Below are 22,666 nucleotides of genomic sequence, written 5' to 3'. Positions count from 1 at the left end.
ACATTACATTACAAGATCTCTACCATACTAAACTGGAGAGCACCTCTTGGTGCAACAATTCAAAAAATACACTGTGTACTATATATTGCATTGGATTTCTCAATAGGAGACAACATGGATGGAAGAACATATGTCTAAAATGGCTAGAGCAAAATCCAAAAAATTTCAAGAGATAATGAGTTGGGGATGGCTAATATATATATATATATATATATATATATGATTAAACATTGAAATAGAACAAGTTTGTTGCATAAATATCTAATTGGAAAATACGGATTCCATTAACATTGTATAAACTTACATATTCTTTGATTGCTAATATAAAACAGAAATTTCACCTCATAATGGGGTTTCGCCAATCTAGTCCCTATGAACTTCAACATTCAGGCCGCCCTAAATATTAATTTACAGCAGAAAACAGTAGGCCATATTTCATCTCACTTCAACCCAAGAGAAAAGATACCAAACAAATGTCAAAAAGTTTCAAAATTGGAGATGTGGTGCTTTGTTGGGAAGCCAGAAACGAAGACAAGGGTAAGCACGGTAAATTTGAAAACCTATGGAACGTTAAATTTGAAAACCTATGGAAAGGCCCTTATCGGATTTTAGCTTTCCGAGGACAAAATGCTTTCTTGTTGGATGAGATGAATGGAGAACCATACTTAGGAGGACCAGTCAATGGTAGGCTCCTAAAGCATTATCTTTTCTGAATTGTCCTAGTTTCATTGTACATACAGTTTAATTTTCTGCAAGTGTGAAGTAGAAGATCAATGGAGTTCCGAGCCCGAAGTGAAGCTCGTGGAGCTTCACTGGTTTTCTGCCATTTTTAGTATTTAGTCCGTAGTCCTATAAGTCAGTTTTGAGTCAGTTTGAGTTATTTAAGTTGTCAACATTTACTCATGCATTTCAGTTTAAGTTTTTGACCGTATTGGCCCATATGGTTAGGCACTTGGTCTACAACATTCTTGACACCTCCAAGGAGCTACCATCCCCAAGAAGATTACTCTGTTGCGTATATGAACTTTGTTCATTACATTGGTATCAAAGCATTAGTCTGAGTATACGAACTTTGTTCATTACAGTGTATCGGCAACTTCAAAATACATGGGAGTAACAACACTTATTACGAACTCAACGGAAACTTGTTTTTGGTTGATGAAGATTGCCCGAGGCCAAGGATGCTCCTGCATCAAAAAACCACTTGGGGGAAAACCCAGCAACCTTCTTCTTAGAGAAATTCTTCATTTCAATAAGAGATACATCTAATGCAGCTAGTCAACTATGAGATCACACTGACCAACAAAGCTTATGGTCAAACCTAGTCCACAACCCTCAAGTCAAACCTTCAAAGTTCCTTGCAACGTGGCCCTCCAACTTAGCCCTGCAACTTTCCTGAATTCCCACATGCGAGATAAGAGAGAGGTGAGCTAGAGAGAGAGAGAGAGAGAGATGATCTTCGTCCTTCTATTCACCCTTCTTATCCTTCACTTGGATGCTAGAAACTATCTTTCTCGTGTAAGGTCGAATGGTGTCTTTATGGAGGAGGTTGAATGCCTCTATATAGTGCGTGAATGGGTGTGTCTCTTCACTGGGGCCGACTTGACTATATTGGAGCCAAAAATTAAAAATTGAAATTTCAAAATTTTCTCTTTAAAATCCGACATGAAGAACATGTCTTACAATAATTTTTTCAAGGGCTAAATAATTAGAATGATATGAAGAACATGTCTTACAAATTCTTTATACATTACAAGGGCAAAAATATAAATTATGAAGATTGTCCATAGCTACAATTAATTAAATGCTAGTTCTATACCCTCATACATGACAAACTTTAATGGAAACGTTGTAACCCCCACTATTAGAGTCAGTATTTGCATACTGCCATCAGTGATCAAAACTCCTCTTTTCATATACATATTAGGGTCTCGCTCACAAATTTTTGTCATTCCACATAGGTCCTCATTCAAAAATTTACTCACTGATTGTAGCCCAAGTCAAAATCCCACTCCCCCTTAAAAAATCAATATTTGTTGGCCCACCCTCCTATGTCTTACTAAGCATACATTCATATTTAAAGCTCATTTCATCATGTCTTATGTCAGTAGAGTCTACATGAAGTCTCCTCACCCAAGGTTTTCATTACGTCTCTAGGTTTCATTTTTTCAAGGTCGAATAAAACACCATTTCAATGCATAAGGCCAGCAAGGCATGAGAGTGAAGAAATAATATCCTTTTTCATTCAAAAAAGGGTATGCAACATGTAACTATGGTTTCCATATCTCTAATTTTTATTCCAAAAGCAAAAGTTTTGTTTCAGATTGTAATTTTATTTCAAAAAGAGAGATGTAATAATTTCATCCATTTATGTAATTTTATGTTTTATGTAATAAGTCACTATTCCTAGCTATTTACTCAAACTCTATTGACAATATCATCCAAGCAAAAGTCAAAAGTGAAGATTGCCAAAACTTCAGCATCATCCACCTGCAAAGGAAAAAGTCAAAAAGCAAATTAGCAAAGAGGTCAAAAAAGGCGAAAGGAAACATTAGAAAGTGGGTTTTTTTATGTAAAAGATCAAATCCACTCAACAATAAAGGACTTCTTGGCTTCAAACTCAACCTCATTTGTCTCCTACCACTGATTAAGCAAACCCTAAGAGACCCTTTCCACAATTCAAGCCGAAAATCAGCAAAACAGAGTCGGCGTTGCACATTTCCTTCTGGTGCTGCGCGTGTTTCCTTCTCGCGCTGCGTGTTTACCTGGCATTGCACGTTTCCTTAAGGCGTTGCACACTTGCCTGAGGCGCTGCGCACTCTGCATTGGCGTTGCGCGTTTGTCCAGGAAGGCTCCAGTTACCTCCTCAGCTCCTCCAAGGTCCATTCAACCTCAAAACAAGTAAGTAGTTGCTTGGGAAGGTGTTTTTCTTCCTCCTCAAGTCACTCCCTAAGTGTTTGAAAGGTTTAATTGAAGATTTGGTTTAAGTTTATATCTAAACCCTAGATCTCCCCCAAAAAACTCCTTGCACTCTCAATCCCTTTCATAGACTCCCCTACACCTTCTTTCCCTTTCCCTAAACCATTTTATCCCATATACCCTCTAACCCTTTGTCCCAAAACCCTAAGTCCTAGGTGATACAACTACCTAGGCTCCCATACACCCTATATTGCAAACAATTTCCCCCATCTCCCAAGCTATCATACTACTACCCTATATCCCCCTCCAAGACATATATCCCTTCACCCATCATCTTCATATTTGCCCTTCCCCATTTACTATTTCCAAAAAACTACATTCCCTCTACCTCATACTTCCCTAGGGTTTGATACTAAACACCATGGCAGATGAGGAATATAAACCACAAAATGAGGAAGAGGAAACTGATATAGAAGAAACAGAGGTAAAGAAAGCTCACAAAGGAGGCCAGATACACATATTTGAGCCCACAGATCTCAGGGAACTCTTAGCATCCCCTATGATTGTGACATCCTTCAAATGGCTAGGCAGTTATGATTTCTGTTAGCAAGTTCAGGAAGTCCAACACCATCCGGAGTTGACTAGGCTCTTCATATCTAAACTCCAAGACAACCAGGTCACTCTAGCAAGTATCACATTAACTCTATCTACTACCATTATATCAGCTACCACCAGGATCCCAAATGTTGGGGAGAAATGGTTTAAACAAGGTGATTTGGAGAAGCATTATTATGAGCCCTACATGAAACCAAGGTATCGAAATGAAAGAAGGGGCTATTTTCCTTTTTCACACCTCCTTGATAGATATGCCCCAATGATGAAGATTATTATGAAATATTTTTCATGTGAAGGTAGATTTTCTGGGGTCTATTCTTATCATATACAGCTTTTAATGCATTTTACTACAGTTAAAATGCTCAATATACCTTACTATTTTTTCCTGAGTGTTGAGAAGAGGGAGTACAAAGATCAAATGAAGAGCCTATTTCATCATTCCCTCATTAAAATCATAGTCCTTCTATCATCTCAAGGAACTCAACATTGCCTGGAGCACCTTCATAGCTAATCCCATATTCACTCATGCATTTGCTCAGAATGTTCAAAGCATCCCTTCATCATCTCATCCTTCCACCTCCATTCCTCCATCTCAGCCCATAGACCATTCATCCTCATCTGATGAGTCAGCTACACCATCACCTCCATCATCACCATTCCATGAGCATATTCATTCACCTAACAAAGATGAATTCAGAGAGCAAGACCACATTGAACAGGTTGAGGTCAGTAAACTTAAAGGGACTGATTTGGGCATTTTGACACATACTTATCAGAGGGGAAATACGCAAGTGTTTGCCCCATAGATTATGGGAGGGGCCTTGCCTTCTTCATCAGCAAAGTAGGTACAGAAGGGTAAGAAGAAGATGACAGAGACAGAGATCTAGCAGCAGCAGGAGGACAGAGATCCAGCAGCAGCAGGAGGACAGAGATCCAGCAGCAGCAGGAGGACCTCCATGAGACAGAGCAGGATTTTCACCTAGTTGACCTAAGTGAGCATGATGACAATGAAAACACAAGCATTGTCATCAAAGAAAAGGATGCACTCATAGGGGAGCTCCAGGTCAACTTGCAGAGGGCAAAATACATCATTTCATACTATGAGCAAGAAAACAAGCAGTTTGAGACCAAACATGAGCTCATGGAGATTCAGCTCATCAAGGCAAAGAGGGAGGCTGAAAAGGCTAAGGCTTTACTTGATGAAGCATATGGAGAATATAGTGACCAACTGGAGGAACAGGTGCCAAGAAGAAGGCCAAGGACCAGAGGCCTAAAAAGAGCATTGGAGCTAGAAAAACAGAAAGAGGTTGAACTAGCTAATGAGCTCACCCTAAATGAACAATTTGCCAAAATGGTCAATGAGAACCGGGAGCATTGGCTTGAGAGGGTGAACAACCATCTTGAAAACCTCCTAGACAAGGCCAAAAGGGACAATAACATTCAAAGAAAGATGGAAAAGTATTATTGCCGAAGAAACCAAATAGAAAGGGCAAAGCTCAAGGCTGCCAAGGCAAAAATTGAAGCCCTAATAGGCTAATTCACCAAGGAGGGAAGAAGAAGCTTGATATACTTACAGAGGCTTCACTCCATGCCTAGCAACATCAAACATCAGCTTCTTGCCCAATTTTGAAGACTTTTGGCTCATTTTTTGTAAAATTGTCTTTCGTATCTTTTTTAGGCAATTTCATATCAGCAGTTTGGTCAAACGCGCAACGCCCTAGGCGCTATGCACTTTTTTGAGGCATTTTTTGGAGGAATGAAAACTACCAATGGTTTTAGAAGGACCAAGACATCCAGGAAAACCATGTTTCCAGCCCTAGAAAGCAAAACTGGTGGGTGAAAAAGGCAAAAACCACCTAAAAATCATGTTTCTGCCTCTTCTCTAGACCAGGCGTTGCGCCTTTGAGTAGACTTGGGAGAATGGATTTTTGGAGGGTCAAATCAAGCCCATTTTGAAAACCAAGGGTAGTTTTGGAAACTAGACAAGATAAGCTTTCCAATGAGCTATCCTAGGCTAAATTTGGACATCGGGAAGGCAAGTAAAAGTCAGCTTGAAGATGGCGCTATGTGTTTGACAGTTAGCCAAGTTATTCACTACCTATCTCCAAAATTGATTTTTACCTACGGGAAATCATTGTTTTACTGATGTAAGTGATGTGGTTGATGTAATTATTATGTTTTTACTATTACCTAGGGTAAGTACATTAGCTAAATGGCCTCCATGACTTGTAATGAATCAGTTTGCTTAAGTTATGGATGAGTCACTTTGACCACGCTACACTCTAGCTATCAGTTCAGTTTTTGTTGTAACTGCTCCTCCTCTCATGGATTCAACCCCTGAGGCTAGGATGAGTTGGTTTGAGGCCTATATCATGTAATTTCTCAGTCATTCTACAAGTTGGACTCTATTGGATGTTGTATTAGTGTTTCAGACTTTGGCATGAAATATATTGGATGAATTGCAACTATTTTGGTGGGATTCCCGTGGCACGATATTTTTGCATTGTTTCCTCTTCAGTTACATATGTATGAACGTATTGTACCTTTCATGATCCATTTCACTTCTAAATATGTTTGATTTTCAAGGTGTGATAAGCAGAATACATCTTCTATGCTCTGTTTTGGGAAAATCATCATAATTTGTTTTATTTCTTCAGTTTAAAAAGAATTCATGATTTTCATGCTCTTTTTAGCACCTCACTAGTCTAAACCATTTCATCACTATACTAAAAAGTGTTAAAGTAACTTGCCTACCTTGCCCGATAAGATGTCTGCAATTCTGACTCTCTTTTTCCCCGACCTAGTTCACTCTCTGACCTAATTCACTCATCCAGTGACTACCCCAATCAAAATCAAATCAAACAACCCTCTGCACTTTATATCTAGCCTAGAACCCTAATCTATCCAACCCTCTTGGTTGTGATCCTTCGGAGAGAGCCCCTCCAACCTCGTAGGACTAGCTACCAAGTCAAAAGATTGGTTTGTGGTTACCTCAGCCTTGGAGATCCGGATGAGTGTACTAAATTTTTTGTGGGATCTAAAATTCTACTTTCTCCATATGAAATCCAATGAGGTCAAAACCACTCTCCAACATCCTGAGTCAATTAATGGTAACGTTAAAAATTTAAGTAAAAGGATGAAAATGGAAGATAAAGGAGAATATCACTTTTACTTAGTAGGGCCTGAACAAATCCACTTCCCAACACTTGGAATCCCTTCTAACATTGCTTAATTGCCTAGTTGCACTCCAAAACCTTTTGAGAGCTCCAAAACTGTGATTGAATTGCGTGAGAATGAGGCAATAAATCTATTTTAGGATGTCTTTTTGTTAAAATTGGCAACTAGGGCCAAATTCCACTTTGGACAGCTCAGTTAAAGAAGATAATTATGGCATCAGATTCCTCTCTCGACCTAAAGATCGTCAAATTTGAATAAGTAGAAGTGTGTTTTCGAATTTATTCTTTTTCACGAAAATTATCTAAGCAAGCCTTATTTCTATGTCGGCTCACTAAGTCCAATAGATACGTCTCTTGACCTCTGCCGAATTGTATATATAGAAGAGCTTTCTCCCTCATTTCATACGCATCTCTTGCTTGGTTAAGGTCTGAGGCAGTCAAGGTCTCGATGGAGATTGATGGACTATTTGTTTCTGAGTTAAGGGACACGATTCTTCATGATAGTCAGCCACAGGTCTGGATGGATTAGTATGGGAACTTTGCTAGCCCGAATTTTGTAGCAGAAAGGGAAGCCGAGGTTGCTTGGACTGAGTGTGGGTCTATTTGAGAATGGTTCTGGGCTCATTTCAGGTCCAAGTTTGAAGCAAGCACTGCAGCCTTGAATAAGGATTGATCTCACGATAAACCTTGAAGCAGACCACGCTTATCTAGGCCACTTCCAGCCAGACCGATCTCTGTTCAGAAGGTGGAGTATCTTCTGAAGGAAGGCCGCAGTCTATTATGTTTGATCAGCAAGCTGTATGGTCCGTTTTTTAATCTTAGAAGAAGGTTAAGGGGCATCTAATCATTGCAAGATCTAATTGAAGGAAGGTCACAATTCATGGAAGGTCTATCGAGTATGAAAAGGGTGTTGTAGCTGACTGTGCTTGTGCCCTAACTAGTATTCAGAACTGCAGAATAGAAGACTCCAGCCCTTGGTGCCAGAGTTGCCATTTGATTGAGTCATCTTCATGTTTAAGGGCTTTGATATAGGATCTTCAACTTGGTAAGTCAGTATTGAGTTTAAATCATTGTACTCTCTCTCTCTCTGCTGAACATTTGATGATTAATAATAAGAAGATTTGATCAAGGGTTTTCCCCATCTTGGGGTTTTTCCCTGGCTTGTGCCATATTCTTGTGTTCTTCTGTCTTGGCTTGTCTTCAACATTTATCATGTATGTTCTCAACTTCTTTCATTAGTTACTAAATGTAATTGTTAATGGATTAATGGGAAAATGGATGGATGAAGTAACTAACTGAAGCAAAGAACATGTGAACTCAAAGTTAACATGGTATCAGAGCTCAGGAAAAGACAAGCCCAAGCAAATGTGAAAGAGAAAAGCAATCACGAGAGAAGTTTCATTGCTTAAGAGCTTATGGGCATCGTTTGGAATTCTTCAAGTGGTTGCAGGTAGCCTCTTTCATTGAGATCTATGGGCTTTCCTGTGGCCATCTCCTGAATCATTATTCCCCTTCAAGTTGAAGCATCAACCTCAAAGTTCCTTATGAAGAAACAGAAGCCCTAGTTCATATTGATTATGATATGAAATTCTGTTCGAATAGAGGAAGGCACTTGATCCAGTACAATGCAATAGCATCAGAATCATGAAATTGTCAAGGCCTCGAATCAGATCTCTGGAAAAGATAATCATGTTCTCCCATAGAGAATTTGATACGCTGTCCTACCCAGAGATACTCTTAGCCTTCAAATTGCAAATATCTTACATATCTGTGGCTTGATCTAAGGTATATCTGTGTCAATTTCAGATCAATCCCTTCCTCGAAAGATGTTCTATTGCAAGAGATTCTTGTAGGTGAGGGATGGCCTTATTTCCTGTCCAAAGTACAGTATAGGATTTCGCTTGGCCAATTTTCAGTTTTCTCTGAGGAACTCTAAATCAAATGAAATTACCACATATAGAAATGATCTATCGGTTGTGCTATCTATAAGAGGTTGAGTTAGAAGAGCATCTTGTTTTCAGATGTCTCCTCTACTATGATATTAGAGGGATAATTCATTGTTTGTACTAAGGCTAACCAGGACTCTCATGATCCCTTGTTATGATGCTCGATTTAGAGGTACTTGGCTCTCTTCATTCATGATGTGATTGCACATATATCAATGATATTATGAGGTTCATGTAGGATGGTCTCCATAAGACAAAATTATGTTCTTCTTGCCTATGTCAACTACAGGCGGTAAAAACTACCATGCAAAGGTCCCTGTCTTGGATACACATGGTACTAGAGCTCTATGTCCTCACACTTCCCTTTGCATGTTTCCTAGTAGAGCTACTTCAATAAAGCCATATTTCAGAAGGTTTGATCTAAAATCTCTTGTTCAAGAGATGAATCGAAGACTCCTCCATTCTGGGTATAAATATTATGAAAACCCTCTATAAAGAAGGCCAAACTTGCAGCCCTGTATATCAGTGAAGAGGACAAAGATCTAGTCTTAAGACTCATACTCATATTTCGTCCAAGAATGCTCAACAAAGTCTAATCCTGAGCAACATAAGGGAATAAGCTCAAAATCTGGTCTTACAAATTACTTCAGGCAGTGAGAATTGTTTCTATAAGAAGCTTTGTGATCCATATTAAATGTCTAAGAAGCAGAAGCCAAGATTCAGTTAAGTCAAGATCCTAGATCTCCTGGAAAGGGATGGTCTCACTGAAAGTTCAAAGACTTGAAGTTACCATAAAGCTCAAGAACAGCCACATCTTCTAAGCCAGGAAGGCCATATCAAAAAGCAGAGGCTTGTGCAATTAAAGCTTCTTGGTTACCTCATAGGTACCATCAATACCTCTTGCATAGTATATCAGCAGGTATGCAATCTCCTATACAGCTCTGCATCTTCTCTGGTCTCCCTTCAGTTTAATATTTTATGATCCATAAGCAGTTGATTGTATTGCAGCTCTCATAAATTGATGGCAGATGTATAGTCTTGTTCACAAACAAAGTTGTGAACAAGACAGACATTAGATTTTCTTGATTAAATATTTTCCTCTATACTATCTATTACTTAAAAATATTAGAGCTCTTTTGTCCTTGGCTTCCTGGATAAGGGTTATGGCATACTTGAAGCATTCAGAGAACAGCTATTCTATTTTCTCAAGCCTCTGTCGTAAAGGAAGAGGAGCCAAAGAAACCTGAGAAATGGACTATTACCCAGCTCTCAATTGAAGCATCTATTCATACTATTACAATAAGGATATGTGCTGACCAGTGAAGTCAATAATCCATAGCTTGAACAGTGATGCAGTGAAAGCATAGATAACAAGGAAAATTCCCTTCCACTATAAGGAGAAACAGTCTTCTTATCTTCAGTGTCTTATTTTAAAGACCTATAGTAGAGCATGGACACTGCTAACAATTCTTGCAAAATCTCTCTGGATATCCTGAAGCAGGCCAATAGTTCTGAACCCAACATAGAAAATGATGATGAAGGTTGTAATATGAGCAACCTTGAAAGTTTAAAAGAACCAGAACCAGACCCTTCCAGTAGCCTCCTCATTGAAGAAGGAAACTGAGAGGACCCCGATCTTGAATCTTTGGAGAAGGATGGTTGTACTCAGATGCCTCAGGCATTTGCATCTTGGGACAATAGTTGTCATGAAGTAACTGAATGAAGGAAAGGATTTCTTCAGGACCATGAAGATGATTTTCTCTCTGATCTGAAGAAGAGCATTTCTGAAATTCTCTGACTCAATTGCAAAATCTCATTTTAAAAGGAAGAGGATCAGATTGATGAAGTCTGAACATCTACCTGAAGCAAGGCTTCAGAGGGAGCCATTGAATCCTTGGTAAACTGTATAAATGACTATGGCACTCAGAGTCCAGACCAAAGCAGAGTTACAGGAAAAGTAACTATGGCTTGGGCAAGCCCACTTTCTCAATATTTAGAGGGAGCAATGATTGAAAATGCAGTTTTAATGATGTATGTTGATATCAATATAAGATTTTCAGAACCAAGATGAAAATATTTGATACACTATTTCCTGCACATAAAAGCCTGGTGAGATGTAGAATCTATTGATTCTTAGTTTTCTTGATAACCACATATCACATGCCCCTAAGTCAAGATTATGGAGGTGCCTCATATATTAGATAGCTGCTTGCTACTATTTATCAGAAATTCTCTACCGGAATATAAGGCTCCATGAATATTCTGATACAATCTCAGATAGCAGAATGATGAGTAATACACCCAGTATTTCTTGAAGCTGAATGCATGACTTATTATGAAGCCAGTTGGTTGTTGAAGCTCTTCAGTAAGCTATTTGAACACGTGCTGGAATCCGCCATTGTAGATTGCAGAATGGGATTCACTTTTCAGAGAATCATATTGTCTCCCGCTATCACTTTATTCGGGATATGTTATAGCAAGAGACATTCCTGTTTATGGAAGAACACTACCAGGATTATGGCATGTTTAGTTACAAAGTGGATGGATTTTATGATAAGCAGGCTTCCAGATGGACACTTTGCACCCTGGAAACACAAGCTTAGGCCATGATCTCCTTGGGTAAGAGGGAATAAGATCAATCAAATATTTTCTTCATCAAGATATGCAAGAAGAAGAGGATTGCAAAGTCTTGTCAAGATATCTGCTATATATGCATCTATATACTGCTAGATGGAGCTATGACGCCCCTATTGATCTAGTTTTTATTTTCAGAAGACATCTTCACACTATTCCCTATATGAAGGGATTCTTGACTGAAGATTGAGCTTTGGGAGCTCCTGGGGGCTTGGGGTACCTTTTGAGCTATGAGCAACCATAGGGTGAGTGGTTCACCATCCTCTAGTGGTGCGTTGTGTACAGGGTGAGTGGTTCACCTACCCCTGTGATACCCCATGGTGGTTGACATGTGTGTAGGGTGAGTGGTTCACCTTCCCCTACTGTTGATGACATATGCATAGGATGAGTGGTTCACCTTCTCCTATGACATATGAGTAGGATGAGTGGTTCACTTTCTCCTGCGAATACACCCCATTGAGAGATGTGCAAATTCTAACACTACAACATCTGATTTACTTTTCCTACTTATTCTTCGATAAGTTATTTATGAAATTCCTTCAATAAACATTAAAATAAATTCTGCTGCAGATATCACACCGTAATACAGAAACAAACACATGTACAAGAATCAACAGATTGACACAGATATTTTGGACAATAGTCCCAGAAAAAACCCAATGTGGGAAAACCAGTGCAGCAAGGGATAATTTTATTATCCAGCAATTCTTCAGTACAACAGGGTGCCAAACTGACTTACCCACTAAGAGAAAATTTCTCCAGCACCTCTCCTAGTCCCAGCGTCAGCTTGGCTGACCTCTGCATGCCTCCCAGACACTTTGCGTCAGCCCCTGCCTGACTACGTCAGCCCTAGGCCTCTCTACATCACCCACGCAAGCCCTCTAGTGACTGCGCAGTCTCCTGCTTCCTCTGCGTCTGCCTCTCCTGCCTCAGCGCTGGTCTCTAGTGGTTGATCCCTTCTCTTTGTTCCGTACTTGTTGCCTCCTGACTGCTCACCAGACCACTAGTTCGAATTTCTCAGCTAACCCCGCTCCAAAAATTGAACTAACTAGTCTCCCTCAACGCATCCTCCAAGTGACCCTCAAGCCTCCTCTTATGCTTTTCTTGTTGACAAGTCAACGGCCGAGATTAAGTCCCTAATCAATGGCTAAGATTAACTCTGGCTTGATCCATGACTTTTGGACTCTTCTAACACAGTTTTATATCAATTCACATTAATATTTTATTTTCCCTAAGTTTAGACTTAGGAACTTCATTAAAAATATTAATTATTTTAATATCTCCCAAACTTTTTAGAATCTGCCCAGACCATTTTTGGGTATTGGAGATGTCATGTGCTTTAGCCTCTCCACCAATTTTCGTGGCTAGAGCACATCTGATGCTACCCCAAATCAAAAATATATGCATATCGGCATCTATTGACATGTCGGTGGGATGTGGCTCATCCTTTCCCCACATGTAGGATGTTCATTCCCTACGATTGTTGGTTGACATGTCGGTAGGATGTGGTTCATCCTTTCCCTATGTGTGATTGTAGGATGTGGTTCAACCTTTCCCTATGTGTGGTTGTGAGCAAGATGTAATACATTCTTTCCCTGCTATTGATTCAGTATCATTCTACCCATGTAGTTTGAGACACATTGGAAGTACCTCTCATCTGGCCAATGAGTTGGGAAAAGTGGTTAGGGACCATAGCACTACTGATGGACGCATCGGGTATTGTTGTACTCCCTATGACTAGGATGCATGGTGTTCTTCAACTTGTTCTGGGATCAAGTTTGAATGAGGTTTTACTTATGGACTGGCTTTTTTCAGTGGAGAGTGTTAAGGTCTTGTGACTCACTCTCGATCAATTCTTTTTCATTATCACATCAATGTTTAGCGTAGCAAAGATGAGATGACAGAGACGGTTCATGACGACAATATGGTATGACAATCAGTGATAATGGTTGATGGTTTGGCAGATGGAATTCTCCCTAGTTGAGAGGGAGTGTAAAATTGGCAAATAGGGCCAAATTCCACTTTGGATACCTTAGTTAAAGAACATAATTATGGCATTAGATCTAAAGATCGTCAAATTTGGAGAAGTAGAAGTGGATTTTTTAATTTATTCTTTTTCATGAAAATTATCTAAGTCGGCCCTATCTCTATGTTGACTCACTAAGTCCAATAGACACATATCTTGACCTCTACCAAATTGTATATAAAGAAGAGCTTTCTCCCTCATTTCATATGCATCTCTTGCTTGGAAAAGATCTGAGGCAGCCGAGGTCTTGATGGAGGTTGATGGACTATTTGTTTCTAGGTTAAGGGCCGAGACTTTTCATGACAGTCAGTCGCAGGTCTAGATGGATTAGTATGGGAACTTTGCTAGCATGAGTTCTATAGCAGAAAGGGAAGTTGAGGTTGCTTGGAGCAAGTGTGGGTCTATTTGAGAATGGTTCTGGGCTCATTTCAGGTCCGAGTTTGAAGCAAAGACAGCAACATTGAATATGGATTGGTCTCACGATAAACCTTGAAGCAAACCACACTTATCTAGGCCACTTCCAACTAGACTGATCTCTATTCAGAAGGCCGAGTATCTTCTAAAGGAAGGCCACAATCTGTTCTGTTTGATCAGCAAGATGTATGGTCCGTTTTTTAATCTTAGCAGAAGGTTAAGGGGCATCTAATTGTTGCAAGAAGGTCTATCGAGTATGAAAGGGGTGTTGTAGCTAACTGTGCTTGTGCCCTAACTAGTATTCAAAACTTCAATGTAGAAGACTCCAGCCCTTGGTGCTAGAGTTGCCATTTGATTGAGTCATCTTCGCGTTTAAGGGCTTTGATATAAGATCTTCAACTTGGCAAGTCAGTATTGATTTTAAATCATTGTACTCTTTCTCTCTCTGTTGAACATTTGATGATTAATAATAAGAAGATTTGATCAAGGGTTTTCCCCATCTTGGGGTTTTTCCCTGGCTTGTGCCATATTCTTGTGTTCTTCTATCTTGGCTTGTCTTCAACATTTATCATGTATGTTCTTTCATTAGTTACTATATGTAATTGTTAATGGATTAATGGCCAAATGGATGGATGAAGTAACTAACTGAAGCAAAGATCATGTGAACTCAAAAATAACACTTTTTCACTAGGCACGTGTCCAAATTTCGAGACACTGAAAGGGCTTGAATTTGACACCAGTCAAACTCTTGTCCTACAAACAAGACACGAGCCAAACTCATGTCGAACATGTCACCCACATGTCATATCTAACACATGAATTGCAGTTCACAAGGGGAGGGAGGACGTGTCCTATGACTTAGCATATAGTGGTACCTCAAGTGAGAATTGTAGACTTACATTTGCCATAAATTTCGGAGATATGCCCTATGGGAGTTAGAGTCTTTGAATGGTCCTGAAATCAGTTGCAAATAGGTAAGTTTCACATTTTCTTATAATTTATTTTTTGGAATGTTTTAGATTATGAAATTTTCAAAGATCTGTGGAGATTCGAGACATATAGTAGTACTTGGGGTAAAAATTCCAAACTTTAGTTCGCTATACTTCCAAAGATATTCCCTACAGAAATTGGGGTTTGTTTATGATCATGAAATCAGTTTAAAATAGGTTAGCTTGGAATTTTCGTTGTAACTTCCTTTCAGGGACTTTTCAAACTGTGAAATTTTCGGAGATCCAAAGAGACCTACAAAAGTGCATCAGGTAAAAATTTTAGAATCAAATTTGCAAAATTGGATACGTGGCATATTGTACAAGTTCATTCACGAGAAGAGGCCATAGGCAACAAGGTTTGGGAGAAGTGCACCTAGTGAAGGCAAAAGCAACTAGCAGACCTGGAGAAGGAAAAAGCATCTAGCAAAACTGGTGAAGGCAGAAGTAGCTCGCTGACTCAATAAAGTAGGTTGGTGCCTACAAATCATAGTTTTAAAAACCGACCGATAAGAGAGGCTCACGTAACAAATCGGTAGAAAAAACCAATTGGAGGGTTGTTTTGTATCGATTAGGTATCAAACAAGTCGGTCTGTACTGGTTAGGTACCGAACCAGATTGGGGGTCTCAAACTCCCCCATACATGTGAGATCTAACAGGGTCAGTTAGGGCTAGAACTAGCCCTAACCTGCCAGTTCCAACCCTAACTGACCCGATTAGATCTCACATGCATGGGGGAATCGAAGATGGGTCAGTTCCAACCCTAATCAACCCAATTAGATCTCACATGTGTAGGGGATTCTGAGACCCATTGGTGGTGATTTTTCACGTGGTTTTGGAAAAAACCTAGGGTCATTTTCCTCCTAAAACACCACCCCTTGGCCATAAAACCAACCCTCTCCCTCCTAAACCTTAAATCTAAACAAAAAACCTAAATTAATCGTAACAATGTTGTCAATCAATGGTAATATTAAATTCTTAATGTAAAAGATACTTAAATTTTCAACATTACCATTAATTGTTTCAGGATGTTTGAGAGTGGCTCCAACCTCATTCTATTTCATATAGAGAAACTACAATTTTAGATCTCACTCAAAATCCAACTAACTTAACAATTTTGAGGATTTCATGATTGAGGGGATTGCAATGTTTCCCTTTGATTTTGTCATGTGTTAGGGTATGGGATTGACATTTGATCAAGGGCATTAAGCCCTTTATGTACCTTGATGTCGGTGGTATTGACTGCTGAACTCTGTTAATGTTGGTGGTATTAATTGTTGAACAAAACCGTACCCTTCACTCAAAGCAAAATAATTGGTTAGGCACGCTAAGCTTTTTCGACCATATTATAAAATCATTGGTTAGGCATGTCAACCTTTTTTAATTTCTACCATATTATAAGGTTGAGGAATCCAAGTCCTTAGACTTTAAGCTAGATGACATTTATGTATCTCTTGTTGATGATCCCATTTGTAGTAGTGGTGAATCCATGATGAGTGTGATGAGTGATCATATCAATCAATGATTTCTAGTAGGCAACTTCTAGCATTGCTTTTGGAGTCTAAAGTTCACTTGGAGCTTCATTAATTATGTATTTTGTTGTTGATATGTATTGCATGTTGTGCCATTTTAATATATTCACCCGTACATGGTATATAGATGAGCAAACTTTGCATATTTTGTCTCTAATGGTTTGGAATGATGGTTTGAAATCTTAAAAATAATTTTTTCATTAAAAAATGATTATTTTATGTATTTTTTTCAAATCCAGTTCATTGAATCTGGTTCGAAGCCCAGTTAGATAGGTCGCGAGTTCAAAACCCAGTTCTGGTTTTTAAAACTATGGCTTTTACAGTCCAAAGGCAATAAATTGGATGAGTTAAACTAAACATTTAGCAAGGCATCTCCTAACCAACCTATCTTATGTAAAAGTAACATAAAATCAAAACAGAATAAACGAGGACAGCCAATACGGTATTCAATAATTGATGTCTTAATATGAATTTAAAGAGGATAGTGTACCAGGATGTTGACGCAACAATTTATAGCATAAATCCTTGCAGTAAGGATGAAGATCTCCTACTTCTGGTGGAAATTGAAGCTCATTTGATTTCAATATATTCTGCATCAACTGCACAACACAGAAGTGTTGACGTTTGCAGTCAAAAACAAGTCATACAAAAGCCAGAACTAACAGTACAGAAAGAATCTAACTTTTCAACACATGCTTGAGTGCACCTGCATTTGATTATTCCCAGAAAATGGTGTCTTTCCTGTGACAAGCTGAAAGAGAATAGTTCCCACACTCCAAAGGTCTGCCTGAATATAATAATTAAAGTATCAGTAAAAGGATCGATGCTTTCAATAAATTTCAAAAATAAGGGAAACAAGAATTGTTACGCTGGGGGAAGACTACAGTGGACACCTTGGCATCATACTTCTGAAATTGCATAATCTCGGGAGCCATATACAGAGGTGAACCACAAAGAGTTTCTGCTAATCCTTGTGGTTGCAAAGGCCTGCCATAATAAATACCCATATTTTCAAAATACTGTTTTTCAGTGAGAATAGACATGAATGTCACAACGGCATGGTCAATACCCGTGATCCACAACCACAATAAAGACTAACAACCTTTCTCTCTCTGCAAAGAAGCTAAAACAAACATAGAGGAAAAAGGACGAAAAGTAATTATATTTTGGACCTCTTCTGTCTTTGTTTTACCCTGAAGTGGAAATTTACTGATAAACATATCTAACTTGAGTGCTCTGTTAGATAATGTAATGTTTATTTCATTATTAATAAATGTATTTGAGTAATGATGTAATATCGTAAAGTGGAAGTCAAGTCACATCTAATAAATGGCATTAATGTTAATAAAATTATGAAAGTAGGTGAGTGGTTTCTAATGGGAATAATGTAACCTGCTACATATATATCCATCACTTTATGTAACTTGAAACATACTAACACAGTACATCCCTGTTTCAGTCTCTCGTTTCTCTTTTGTATGTTCTACATAGCATAGTTTAACATGGTATTAAAGCCGCAGTAATTGTGGCACACCAAACAATTTGGAGAAAGAGACAGGAAAAGAAGAATTCCATATAGCAATTGAATTAATGACTAATTGGTTAAAAAGGTGTATGGCACCAGCATCATAGAAGAATTTTAAAATAATCGTATAGCAGGTAAAATCCATATGGCAGTGTATCAATAATTTTTATGGTGGCCAGCGAATCAATAATATGTACGACTGCTGAGAGGCAGAACTGCGGCACAGAATAAGAAAGTGTACGGAAGAGTACGGCATCTGTTAATATGGCTGCTACAAAATGGCCAGCTAACCCATTTGAAAAAGTGGTGCAACATGTTTTTGCAGATATTAAACAAACAAAGAAATATATTACACATATAAATATAATTTTCAAGGAGTCATAACATTTTTAAAGCATTTAAGGATTTCTAATATTTATTAACTTATAAGCAGATTCTTTTGGAGGTGTATAGAAACATGGCAAATATTAATAAATTTCATGTTGCCTGAGTCCCATAAATTAAATGGCAAAAATTATCCTGCATGGAAGAAAAAAATGGAGCAGATTTTGTCTTATTATGATCTTTTATAACTAGTTATTGGGACAATGCCAAAACCTGATCCCGTGACTAATGACCACAAGCAGAAGAATAAAAATGCATTATTTATTTTTACACTTTCTTTGGAGGATAATCTTTTCCTCCAAATTCACTGTATCAATAACGCTTTTTCCTTCCAAGAAAAAAACATACTTTCTATTCAAGGCTGTTAGACTCGCGAAATTGAAAGACAGATAAGGCATGAGATGCATATTATTAAACGATACACATATAATTACAATTTTGTGATCCTCAGTTTCAACTTCTACATGGTCGCTTGGACTCCCAATGGCAGCTTGTATTCCTTCACACCAACACTAACGGATTAGGTGTCCAAGATCCCCCCCTACCCCCCTCACCAATCTGGAGTGTATGTGAGTCCAAGAAGAGAGCTGTATTTCGCTGAAATACAGAAGTTGATAGCAGCCAACGGCTATATGTGTCGTCTGAATATGGTGGTCTAAGGAAGACAACAAACCAATGGGTAGCAAAAGCCAAAGTCTTCTGTTGGTGGTGGTTTAGCGAAGACCACAAACCAAATGGGTAGGAGAATCCAAAGTCTTTTACTATTGGTGGTTTAAGGATAACCAACAACTCTGAAACTTGGCTCAAAGCAATTCTTGAAATAATTCTGAATCTGGCTAGAAAATGATGTCTTCAGCAAAATGGAAGTGCTCCCTAATGATGGTTTAAAAATAACCACACACCAATGAGAAGGTGGTTTAAAAATAACCACAAACTATAGTCTAGTAGAAGCAGTAAGTCTTCTACTTAGTGGTGGTTTAAGGAGGACTACAAACCAAATGGCGCTCATGGAACATGTTCCATGAGTTTGTCTTTGGCTACAGCTCTGACTCTGGCTCTAGGCTCTAGTTGTTGGCTCTGGTTCTAGCTATGGATCAGGCTCACTTGATATGACTTTGAAACTAGCAGTTAACTATCAATCCCCCCTCCCCTGTCAAATACAAGGTGAGAAGATGAAACAGTATTAATAATGCTTTTTCCTTCCAAAAAAAACATACTTTCTATTCAAGACTATTAGACTCACAAAATTGAAAGACAACAAATTTAGATAAGGCATGAGATACACATATAATTACAATTTTGTGATCCTCAGTTTCATCTCCCAAGTGGTCTGTTGACTCCCAATAGCAGTTTGTATTCCTTCACACCAACCCTAACAGATTAGGTGTCCAACATTCCCCCTCGCCCCTCCCATCCCCCCCAAAATCTGGGGTGTATGTAAGTCCAAGAAGAGAGCAGAAATACAAAATTTGATAGCAGTCAATGGCTATATGTGCACTCTGAATATCGTGGTTTAAGGAAGACCACAAACCAAATGGGTAGCAAAAGTCGAAGTCTTCTACTGGTGGTGGTTTAGGGAAGACCACAAACCGAAAGGGTAGGAGAAGTCTAAGTCTTTTACAAGTGGTAGTTTAAGGCTAACCAACAACTCTAGAACTTAGCTCGAAGAAATTCCTGGAATAATTATGAATCTAGCTAGAAGATGATGTCTTCAGCAAAACGGAAGTGTCCCCAAATGATGGTTTAAAAATAACCACACACTAATGAGATGGTGGTTTAAAAATGACCACAAACTATAGTCTAGTAGAAGCAATAAGTCTTTTACTGAGTGGTGGTTTAAGGAGGACTACAAACCAGATGGCACTCATGGAACATGTGTAATATCCCGGATACAAATTTCACTGAATATTGCTCAGAAAATTAGGCTGTCAAATCAATAAACAATTTGCACAGATTAAACCACAAAATTAGCGATGAAAATTGCAAATAGAATTTGCAACTGAAAAATAGACAAGATAAATATGCAGAAGAATTCAGCCTTTTTTTATTATTATGCAGCCGATATCACATGCTAGTACAATAATATGGAAATGGCTGAAGCAATGGCCTCCCAAGAAATCTGCAACAATACTGGATCAACCTCCATAATAAAGATAAACTAATAAATGCTCCTATGAATTCTGAATGAATCCACCAAGCGGAGAATTGGGTTCTCACCCACTCTCACTAAATCACCTAATGGGTTTCAGCCCTGGGCTATTGGACTAGAGAACTAGGTTCCCAAACCTCTCACACAAGACAATGCACAAATCCAAGATGTCCTTAAATATTCTCCTCTTCTTCCTATTAAAGGCCCAGTAGATAGATCTCCAATCTTCTCGAAGTATCTTATTTTATTATTTTATTATTATTCTAGAAGCTCCCCCTTGACTTTATCTTAAGTGATTTTTTAATTTTATTTTATTTCAGTTAAGTCACTTTTGGCCTTTTTCCTCCAATTAATTATTTCCCCTTTTTAATTAAATGACTAATTAAAGTCATTTTTAATCTGTGAAAATGGTAAATCGCCCACTATAATCTCTCTGACCACTAGAAGTCACTTCTCAGCATCCCATCTTGTAGATCTTCTCGTTTTGGTTCCAACAAGTTATTACACCAAGCAGTTCCATCAAATATTTCTTTTGAAATGCCACCTCAAGCGTAATTAATTAAGTTATACTCGATAATAACGAAAATCACCATAATGCAATGCAACCAAAAGAAAATGTACTGAACTGCTCCTGATGGTAGAAAATGTCAAGCAAACATCGTCGGACCCTTTAAAACTCCTCAAAACTCCCCTTGTACCCCTGATGACATAATCCTGCTCCCATTTCCTGGTCATCCCGTGCTTTGGAAATCCACCCTAGTTGTACTATAGAGGAAAATTAAAATGGGGACATTATAAATCCTCCCACCCCATGATTGCTTCCCCTCAAGCAATCTGTATTGTCCACTGCAGCGACATCTGCAATCTAATACCAGGATCCCATATGAACCACTGGACCACAATATGCCTCCATGCTAAACAAACATGAACGAATCCCTCAATACTTGGATCCCAAACCCATCTCTGACTAAACCTGCTATCAATAGATCCACCTGGATCCCAATGCCACCATGGCCAATCATTGCCCATGTCCCATGGCTCTGACTATGCTATGCCTCTATCCATAGATGTTGTTCCACCAATAGAATACCAACTCATCACCTCTCTCCAATCCAACCCTTAGCATAGACCAAGGTCAATCCCAATATGTTGATGTTGTGTTGGAATGTTGAGGAGCAGTCATCCTACAACCTGCTACCAACTGAAGCATGCAATATCCCTCATATCTAAGGTCCCCTATTGTACTACGCTCCTAACTAAGAATGGCAGTCCATCAACAGGATACCAACTCATGATCTCTTGCCAATCCATCCTATGGCAAGAATCAAATGCATGGAACCTGTATATGGAACAAGTTCACTATGTTGCACCATGCTCAACTCATGCAGCTCCGCCTAATCAATCAAACCATGTTGCACGCCCTGTCCACATACTCCTAAAGAGGATTGTTGCCTAAAAGTATTGCAGCTCTGCCAACTGCATGTGCATTTGTCGACTCCTCGTCCATGGTTGGTCCAAAAGATGGTTGCTAATCCGCCTCCATCATGGACTCAACATGAGCCCCCAACTGGCTCTCCAAAAATGGCTCATCATGCGCATTGTGCATAACATCCTCCTCAGTTGACTCGTGCTCCTCTATGTGCTCTCCATGTTGAATCATATGTCGCTCATCTGCTCCCTGATCTTCTACCCTCATGAGGACAATCTGTTGCCCATCATACTCCTCCATCTCACACAGACGCATATTTAGGTTGTTGTCAACAACTCCACATGACTTTTCATGCTCCTCAGAGGTATCCTCATAGAATCTCATGGACTCAACTATAAAAGAACAATCCTCATCTAGAAATTCAGAAGGAATCTCCTCTCGATCTACCTTTGTCACCTCCTCTATATCTGTCAAACAGGAGTGACAAGGTCCCCAAGGTTCCTTACAGATGAAGCAAAGACCCTTCCTCCTTAACTCATTCTTGTTGCATGGTCCACTAATCCTGAGCAGCTCCTCCCGAGTCAACTGTCTTTTGAACAGCCTAATGTTTTGTTCAACCAACCTTCGGCTAGTTCATGAGCAGCAGGTGAAACTATTTGTTCCTTCCTCCAAATGGCCAGCAACTTACACTGCAACCTTTTGCCAATGGCATCATGGCCTCCCATACATGAGGACAGAATGGATTGCATGTGTGTTTTGACTTTGTTTGGATGATGTTTCTTATGTTGGAAATACTGAGGGGGCAGTGAATCAGTATTTCTTTTCAATTATTATTTATATCAGTTAAAAACATTTATATTTGGAACACAGAAGTAGATAACAGGAATAGATGCTTTTATTAATGTGATATTTGCAATAAATCAAGTACAAT

General features: G+C 38.9%; 1 protein-coding gene across 1 annotated transcript in view; it reads right to left on the bottom strand.

The window, feature by feature from the left end:
• LOC149147534 (serine/threonine-protein kinase ATG1b-like) overlaps positions 1 to 22,666 on the bottom strand; it is a 208,119-nt gene that overhangs the window by 92,734 nt on the left and 92,719 nt on the right. Inside the window, exons 5-7 of the mRNA XM_089445382.1 lie at positions 17,142 to 17,235; positions 16,955 to 17,035; positions 16,739 to 16,847 (exon numbers count right to left, since the gene is read on the bottom strand). Of these exons, the coding sequence (XP_089301508.1) occupies positions 16,739 to 16,847; positions 16,955 to 17,035; positions 17,142 to 17,235 (284 nt within the window). The remainder of the gene's footprint in view (positions 1 to 16,738; positions 16,848 to 16,954; positions 17,036 to 17,141; positions 17,236 to 22,666) is intronic.

Source organism: Pinus tabuliformis, chromosome 9 (genome assembly GCF_031772625.1).
Source record: "Pinus tabuliformis cultivar Carrire ecotype Pingquan chromosome 9, CPIR1, whole genome shotgun sequence".
NCBI lineage: Eukaryota > Viridiplantae > Streptophyta > Pinopsida > Pinales > Pinaceae > Pinus > Pinus tabuliformis.
The sequence above is the reverse complement of the archived record's forward strand: the minus strand, read 5'-3'. Positions and strand labels throughout refer to the sequence as shown.